The sequence below is a fragment of the Rosa chinensis genome, chromosome 4 (genome assembly GCF_002994745.2).
Source record: "Rosa chinensis cultivar Old Blush chromosome 4, RchiOBHm-V2, whole genome shotgun sequence".
NCBI classification, from domain to species: Eukaryota; Viridiplantae; Streptophyta; class Magnoliopsida; order Rosales; family Rosaceae; genus Rosa; species Rosa chinensis.
Window position 1 is genome coordinate 49301037 of NC_037091.1, and position 8498 is coordinate 49309534.

At 47.3% G+C, this 8498-nt stretch overlaps 1 protein-coding gene across 1 annotated transcript; it reads right to left on the bottom strand.

Annotated features, from left to right (window-relative positions):
* LOC112199856 (major strawberry allergen Fra a 1.05) lies at positions 1 to 665 on the bottom strand. Its single transcript, XM_024340829.2, has one exon. The coding sequence runs from the start codon at positions 607 to 609 to the stop codon at positions 127 to 129; it is 483 nt and encodes a 160-aa protein (XP_024196597.1). The 5' UTR covers positions 610 to 665; the 3' UTR covers positions 1 to 126.
* Between the last annotated feature and the right edge of the window lie 7833 nt (positions 666 to 8498).

The window sequence follows — 8498 nt, forward strand, 5'->3', positions numbered from 1 at the left end:
TGAATTTGCAAAGTGCTGGTTTAGCTTTTTATTTCATAGAAAACATTACAACATTCAATGTTTCAACAATCCAACTGCATTACTGGAATATCAGCTGAAGAAATGGACAACAAACTGCTAAGAAGTTTAACAGTATTCATTAGGATTGGCCAAGAGGTAGCCTTCAACAAGCTTGAAGAGGTGGGACGCCTTCTCTTTTCCAGCCTTGACATGCTCTTCCTTGACCTCTACGTCACCTTTGGTGTGGTAGTTACTGGTGCTCTTGATGATTGATCCTCCATCGGAAGATGCCACCAACTTGGTCTCGTAAGAGATCTTCTCAATCTTGTCGGACAAGGCATCTCCTTTGACCAAACTGTAGCTGTAGACAGAGTTGTCTTTGTCAATCCCATCGATCTTGTGGGTCACAAAGCCGAACTGGCTGCCTTCACCAAAGGTGATCTTCGTGATGGTTCCTACACCTCCATCTCCTTCTATGATTTCAGCACACTTGACTGCTTGTGGAGCAATCTTGGGGATGAGATTGTCGACATCAAGGATAAAAGCCTTGAACAATCTTGGTGGTGGGATGACGGATGAGAACTCGGTTTCATAAGTGAACACACCCATTATCAGCTTATGAGTTGGAAAATGATCAAAAGGAAAGAAGAGAAAAAGGAAATTGGTGTTTAGGCACTAGAGGAGGTTTTGAGTTGTGAGAGGAGAGAATGCTACGGGTGGTATTTATAGGTTACTCAAGGGAGGTGTTTTTATGACTAATGAGGTTGAAGTTCACTGATGTGTGGTCTAAAATGCAGTTATATCTTCTTAGTTTCTTAAATATTGAGTATTTTATTGGCCTAATTTAGTCTAATTATATCATATTCCTGATTTAATAGGTTTGCTATTTGGATGATGGAATTGGACAATTAAAGGCCCAAAGGAGTTGCTGTGCTTGGACTTAGAGGTGGACAAGTTGACTTTATTGGTTAATTGACTTGCATAATTATCTTGAAGGAGGAGATAAGTGTCTCCACGTGACTTGCTCTCCTTCATTTCTTTAATTCATTGGAAGGCACCTTTCCTTTGCCTTGCTGCAGCCCAAGCTCTCCAAATACCCAGAATCAATAACCTTTAATTAACGGAGAGTGAAGGAAACCAAATAAGTATGAAGAGCTCTGTTTAATATTTAAAGTTTAGCGGTAGCTAAACCTCTGTTAACGCTGGTCTGATGGGCGGACCGCTACCTGTGATACTCAGGGCCGGCCCTGTGAGTTTAGAGGCTCAAGGCAGGAAGAAATTTGAGGCCCCAAAATAAATGCTCAAACATTACAAAAGAAAATAATATCCCAATTTCAAAGTATCACTGAAATATGACTTGTCTTGCATTTTTAGATGCAAAGGTACTAATCAAATTTACATAATCAAGTTTTCCAACAATATCTTTTTCAATAGATATCATAGCCAAACCACTCAATCTCTCTTGTGACATAGTAGACAGAAGGTAAGATTTGATCAATTTCAACTTTGAAAAACTTCTTTCTGCAGAGGCAACTGTGACTGGTATAGTTAGCAAAATCCTATAAGCAATCCAAGCATTTGGATAACAGCCATCAACTTCTTTTATGTAATTCAACACATCAATAGCTCTTTTTGTTTCATTGGGTAAATCTTCACTCAACATTCGTAAGTCATGATATAGATCATCTTCATTAAGATCAGAAATCTCGCCATGCTTCAATAAATTTGTAAGGTTAGCACAAAAACTCTTCAAACTATCTCTATCTGCAGACCTTAACTTGTCCAAATCAAACAAAAGCCCAAAATTCTCTTCAAAAGTCTTAAATTGCTCAAACCTGGTTTAGAAAAAAAGAAGAAGATGAAGTTCAATAAACTATATAAACATGTCTCACCCAAAACAACGGCTTCTCTGCTTGGATTCTCTTTGCTATAATCTGCTTAGATATCATTAAGTTGGATAAATCCAGTGGTAGGTACAGAGTTGTTCAATTTGAAGAAACTCACAGCTATGATCTTGTAATACAAGAGTGTGCTCACAGTTACTTGGTCAGTGACATGGTCAGTTACGTGACCAATTACATGACCAGTTACAGTTACTTGGTCAGTGACATGGTCAGTTACTTGACCAGTTACATGACCAGTTACAGTTACTTGGTCAGTGACATGGTCAGTTACGTGGTCAGTTACGTGGGGTTACATGACCAGTTACTTGGTCAGTGACATGGTCAGTTACGTGACCAGTTACTTGGTCAGTGACATGGTCAGTTACATGACCAGTTACTTGGTCAGTGACATGGTCAGTTACGTGACCAGTTACATGACCAGTTACTTGGTCAGTTACATGACCAGTTACTTGGTCAGTGACATGGTCAGTTACGTGACCAGTGCCATGACCAGTTACTTGGTCAGTGACATGGTCAATTACGTGACCAGTTACATGACCAGTTACTTGGTCAGTGACATGGTCAGTTACATGGTCAGTTACGTGACCAGTTACATGGCCAGTTACAGTTACTTGGTCAGTTACGTGCCCAGTTACATGATCATCAGCTTGCTCAAAACACCATGCTCATTAACTGATTATATTAAATTTGAATGAAATTGTGCTAACCTGGTTTTGAATGAAGAAATAGCTTGATCAACTATGTAGAGAAAATAATTGACTTTAAAGGATTCTGCAGCTGATTGTGTCACCGCTTCGCTAGAGCTTTCACCAAATTGTCTCTTTTTGTGAATTGTCCGTTTTTCCATGAATACCGGTTCAATCCCCATCTCACTTGCAATCTCTTTAGCTTCAATCAAGGACTCCTCAAATCCAGTTTCTCTAAACTTTTGAAGAAAGGAAAGAAGACGTTCCAATTCTTTGATGGCAGTATCAACATGCATATCTTCAGATTTTCGATAGCCACCGAGGAAACCTTCTGAGATGTTCAATCATAATTGGATTTTTGTCTTGGATTGAGAAAGAGCTTCAAAAACTTGAACTTAGAAAGAGGAAAATCATCTCCTCTCTACTGCTTTGCGTCTCAATTTGATGGAACTATGGAAGTATTGAAAACAGAGGGTCATGTTGTGTGTACGAAGACACAAAGTGGTTTAGATTGATTCTTTTTTTTTTTTTTCTGCAGGCCTACATAATAAAAATTTTTGAGGCCCCTAAAATATGAGGCCCTAGGCTTGGGCCTGCTTCGCCTAGCCTCAGGGCCGGCACTGGTGATACTCAGAGTTTCTGCTACCTGTCAAGTGAAATACAGAGGGCGTCAGAAGGAGATCGCGCTGGGCGGTCTTCTCTTCTCCGATGCCTAAGTTAGTCAATGTATTTGTGTTGACAAAGTAACAATAGGTAAGTATTAAATGCGTAATTAATGAGGAGAGAGGAGAGAACCTTTTATAGGTGAAGAGAGAGTAGATCTTCTCTATGTTTTTGATGTGGAACTGATATGCTTCAGTCCCCAGCTTTTGATGTTGTCTTGGAGCGGCGCGTGGCGGCGCGTCAGCGGTGATCTGGGGGCAAGCCGAGGCTCAGGCGGTAGCCTGCTTGGCTGTGTTCCCGTAGGTCACTCCTTTAGCGGGAGTTGGTACCGCTAGTGGTAGCATGAGCGTGGCTCGTTATAGCTAATTATGCTTGCAAATGCATATGTAAGTACAAGTCCCCTAAGTCCCCAGTCAAGGAGGGCAATCTTGGTTGGGGAGTTGCCTAGCGGTTCGAAGTGTTGCTTCCGCCAGTCTTGTTAAAAGCATAATTAGCGTCAGTGCGTTGTCAACCATGGACTTACTGAGCAAACGCTTTATACCCTTCCGGGTGGGCCCCTGCTAGGCCCCCCTAGGGAGTCCCCCACTCCCCGACAAAGATAGACCTCCTTTTGGCCGGTGTATTGTTTGTTGAGGGGAGCTTCGTTGAGCAGAGGGTGTTGGGTAGCGAACCTAATCTTTGATACCCAAGTGGCGGGGGTCAACAGCCTGATCAGGGCCGTCGAAGACTGTTGACGCATCCCCCTACCTGTCCCAGATGACCATATTTTGACTGCAACGCCGCGTTGCGGTAGTTTATCAAGGTGAGGCGTGGCCTCTGGAATCGTCGCTGGCGGAAGTCCTGCTGCTGATGATGAGCGACTGGCAATGTCGCGGGGACCTGCCTGGTGGTAGCCTGGTGCATGGCGTTACGATCAGCGGTGCCTGTCTTCCCAGGTGTTAAGGGCGAACTCTCGCTAACGGAGTTGTCTTTATCGGAGACTGGCTCGCTTGGAAGATGGACAGGGAGAAGTTCCGCTAGCAGAGTTTCGCTTAGTGGAGACTATCTCGCTTGCAAGATGGAAAGGGAGAAGTTCTGCTAGCGGAGTTTCGCTTAGCAGAGACTCTCGCTTGCAAGATGGACATGGAGAAGTTCCGCTAGCGGAGACTATCTCGCTTGCAAGATGGAAATGGAGAAGTTCCACTAGAGGAGTTGCGCTTAGTGGAGACTATCTCTCTTGCAAGATGGAAAGGGAGAAGTTCAGCTAGTGAAGTTGCGCTTAGCGGAGACTATCTCGCTTGCAAGATGGAAAGGGAGAAGTTCAGCTAGTGGAGTTGCGCTTAGCGGAGACTATCTCGCTTGCAAGATGGAAAGGGAGAAGTTCAGCTAGTGGAGTTGCGCTTAGCGGAGACTATCTCGCTTGCCAGATGGAAAGGGAGAAGTTCCACTAGCGGAGTTGCGCTTAGCGAAGACTATCTCGCTTGCAAGTTGGAAAGGGAGAAGTTCTGCTAGCAGAGTTTCGCTTAGCAGAGACTATCTCGCTTCCAAGATGGAAAGGGAGAAGTTCCGCTAGCGGAGACTATCTCGCTTAGTGCTTCGATAATTGCCAATTTTCGTTCTCGATGGTTACCTTGGACAGACGCTTCGTGTGATGGGGTCTGACACGTGGCCTACATGTATTGGATTAGCGTGTGCGATAACGTCTCTTCAGCACGCCCGTTACCTCATCATTAATGTGAGTAATTATTGATTTTGTAACCGAGGCGTTGCCTCGGTTAATCCAGGAGTAAGTGTGCTTGTGGGGCACGTGTACGGTTGTGACGCGATGTCGTTTTTCAGCGAACGGCGTGGATTAGTTTGATGTTGACATAAAAGAGAGGGAAACCTATGGGTTTTGGCACTTCGTATTTTTTACCTTGTGTTGTCGTCTTCAAGCTTCGCCTTACATTCCGAGAAGAGGATTGTCAAGATTCCATGAAGGTATCCAATTTTGAAGCACGAAGATCCTCTGTAGTGAAGAGAAGCGCCCTTGACTGCACCCAAGTTCTCACTTTTGAGGTTGGTACTCTAAATCTCATCCCTGTTTTATTGGATTTGTGTTTGCTTTTATCGGTTTCTAGGTTTTTTTCGATTTGGGGTACTCTGTTCTTCCCTGGTGTGCTCTGGGGGTGTGCGAGTTTTGGGGATGGGTTTTGATGTTTGGTAGAGAGTTGGGGTTTAGGGGTTTGCTGGATGGTCGAATCTGGGTTTTTGAGTATATGGGTGCTCTCTTTTCTTGTTTTGGTATTTGCCGGGCAATTGTTCTTGATGTTCCTGGGTGTAACTTGTAAAGGGACAGTCTAGACCTTGTACGAACTAACTAGTTTGGGTTTTTAGGGTTTTGGGATGGCTAGCATCATAGAGATTTCAAGCGGTGAGGATTCCGGGTCTAAAGAGTCGCTCAACGTGGCGGATAGGGTTTTTATTGACTCGTTGCGTCCGTCTACCCCTGCAGGAACCTCCTGGTCCGAACGGCTAGACATTGCACCACAACAGACCATACCCTGGGAAGTTGCCATGGGTCGTGCTGGTCGTCCGGAGAGTTTTAGGCCAGGAGAGGATGCCGCTAGCCGCAATAGGCGAGAGGATAGGCTGGCGAGTAATAGCGCCGCTAGCGTCTCCGCTGATGGGGTGAGAGAGGCTGGCGGGGAAGAGGTTAAGTCAGTGTGGCCGTGATGGCACCACGGTTGACGAGGCGGGAGGGCCGATGACGGTGGTCGCCGTCAACCGAGTGAAGCGGGTGTTTCGCTTGCCAGGCGTTGTGAAGGTGCGACCGCTGCTGAAGGATGAGAGAGCGTCGGTCCTGCCAGCTGGGCATGCCGCTGTGCACCAGGCTATCTTTCTCCAGGGAGTGACATTCCCGTTGCTGCCAAATCTCCAGATTTTGGTCTGTGAATTTGGTCTTGCCTTTGGGCAGATTTTCCCTAACATGTGGCGGTTGCTGATGGCACTAAACTCACTATGGCGGTTGTTCGGCTGTGAAGGTCCAACCGTGGCGGAGGTGCTACACTTCTACGAGTTGGTGTACGTGAAGCGCCAAGGATGCATCGGACAAGTGAATCTGAGTTGCCGCCAAGGGGCGCCCAAGCTAATCGAGAATTTGAAGGACTCTATGTCACCCTGGTGGGGGACCTTCTGTGTTGCCACTGATGGATGGGAGTACCAGGCGGGGTCGAATGCGGGGGAACCGACATTCAAGATTAAGTCGGAATTCCAACCTATCTGAGGTTGTTGGCCTGCCGCCGTTTAGAGTTGATTTTTTTTGCGTAATGATTCCCTTTTCTAATGACCATTTTGGTTTTTTTTTTTTTTTTTTTTTTTTGTAGCGGGCTTGCGCTATAGCCTGACGCGCGAAGAGGAGTGCCGCCTAGGAGCTATTGGTCGATCAGCAGTTAATACGAGCCCTTGGTAAGTGCCATTCCAGGATGAGTGTTTTAGTTCGTTGTTGTTAAGCGAACTCTTTCCTTTGTACAGATTCTCCGCCTGGAACAGAGCAAGCCGCGAGGCGTTTGAGAAAGCCATGGACCGTGCCAAGATCAACGATTTCTTAGAGAGCATGTACGCCTCTGGGCTAGAGGCTCAGCAAACTGTGGTCAACCCTCAGACATTGGCGCTGAGCCCATCTGAGGTTCCCGTGGTGTTGCCGATGCCGCATCACTCACACCTCGGCCCCGACGGCTCGCCCGTGGTGCAGGTAATAGCTGGAGAAGGCAATGTCCCTGCTGCGCCAGTGCAGCAGAAAGAGAGGGTGCCCGCTACTAGGCGTGGGCTGCAGAAGGGGAGGGTGGCGCCCACAAAGGAGTCAGTGACAATTGCGGGGATGGAGCCGCAGACGGGAGCGCTCCCCGTCGCCGCTGGTGTGACACGGGTGGTACACCAAGGGAAATGATGACAAAACGACTAGGGCGACGAGGATGATAAGGCTGACGTGGAGACCATTGGGGTCCGTCAGCGAAAGAAGGCAAGGCAGGCCCCCTTGAAGGCGACTGTGACCACTGGGCCGGAGGTGCAACGAGCGACCTTGACTAGTTTGCCGCATATGCCGAATTCCTGTCGGAGCCTAAGCGGGAGTTCCACCGCCATTGATCAGTCCCCGTACAGCTCCGCCTTCAGGCACATGTCCGTTGGGCTACATGAAATGTTCCTGGCAGCCTCAAAGCAGCCCCGAGTGGAGCGGTAGTTCAGGGAGGAGATCGAGGGTCTCCAGAGGGAGCTGGCAGAGACTAAGGACAGTTTGGCAGATACGGAGCGGCTCCTGACCAAGGCAGAATGTGATGCAGCTGATGCTCGCTGCAAGCTGTCTGTCGCCTTTGCGCGGGATGTGGAACGGAATGACCATATCTCCATACTAGAGCAAGACATAGCCCTGCTGAAGGATTAGGTGGTGGCAAAGGTGAAGAAAGTTGAGATCCTTCAACGGGAATCTGCCGCTAAGTCTACTGAGGTGAAGAGGCTGGAGGGTGAGGTTGCTCGTCTGGGAGTGGAGGGGACTTGTGCGGCGTCTGCAGCTGTGGAGGCGTTTAAGCAGTCGACGGAATATAAGAAAGCGTTGACTGAGGCGGCAAAGGTCGGTGCTATTGCCAACGTGGAGCTGCTGAAGCAAAAGGGCGCTATTGACTGGGTCAAGGCGTCCCTACCCGTTGGGTCGTTAAGTCAGCACGCACCGCCCGCACAAGGTGTGGTTCGCTCCTAGATTGAGGGTGCCTGTTCAGGTAGCGGGGAGAGTGGTGTGCGTCCGGAGGAAGACCCTCAGTAGACCCCACCTCCTACTCAGTCCGAGGTCTCCCGTGCTGGCTTTCTGGCCGCCCACACCCGAGCAGATGGCACCATTGTAACACCGAGCCCTACCACTTGTGGGTCCGATCAGACGAGTAGTCAGTCGGAGTAACAACCTCCGCCGGAGGGCGAGACTGCCGCTGAAGCCCCTCATCAATGAAGATAGCTCCACATCCCGAAGTAGTGCCGCTAAGGCCTTTGTTTTAGTTTTTTTTTTTTTTTTTTTTTTTTTTTTTTTTTTTTTTTTTTGTGCCGCTAAGGCCTTTTGTAATTCAACAATATTCTTGGGCGGGTAGTCCCAGGCCCTAATATATACAGCTGGTATTTTGTTTTTGAAATTTTTCCAAGTGTGGATGCATTTGTTGATTGCATTGCTTGAATATTTATGGACCGCTAGAGTTTACTGCTGTTTTGTGACTCAATGAAACATTAAAGGGTTTAAAATTGTTCC

What these genes read in the sequence shown, in the direction of transcription:
- LOC112199856 (XM_024340829.2), bottom strand. Translation starts at nt 609, where the DNA reads ATGGGTGTGTTCACTTATGAAACCGAGTTCTCATCCGTCATCCCACCA.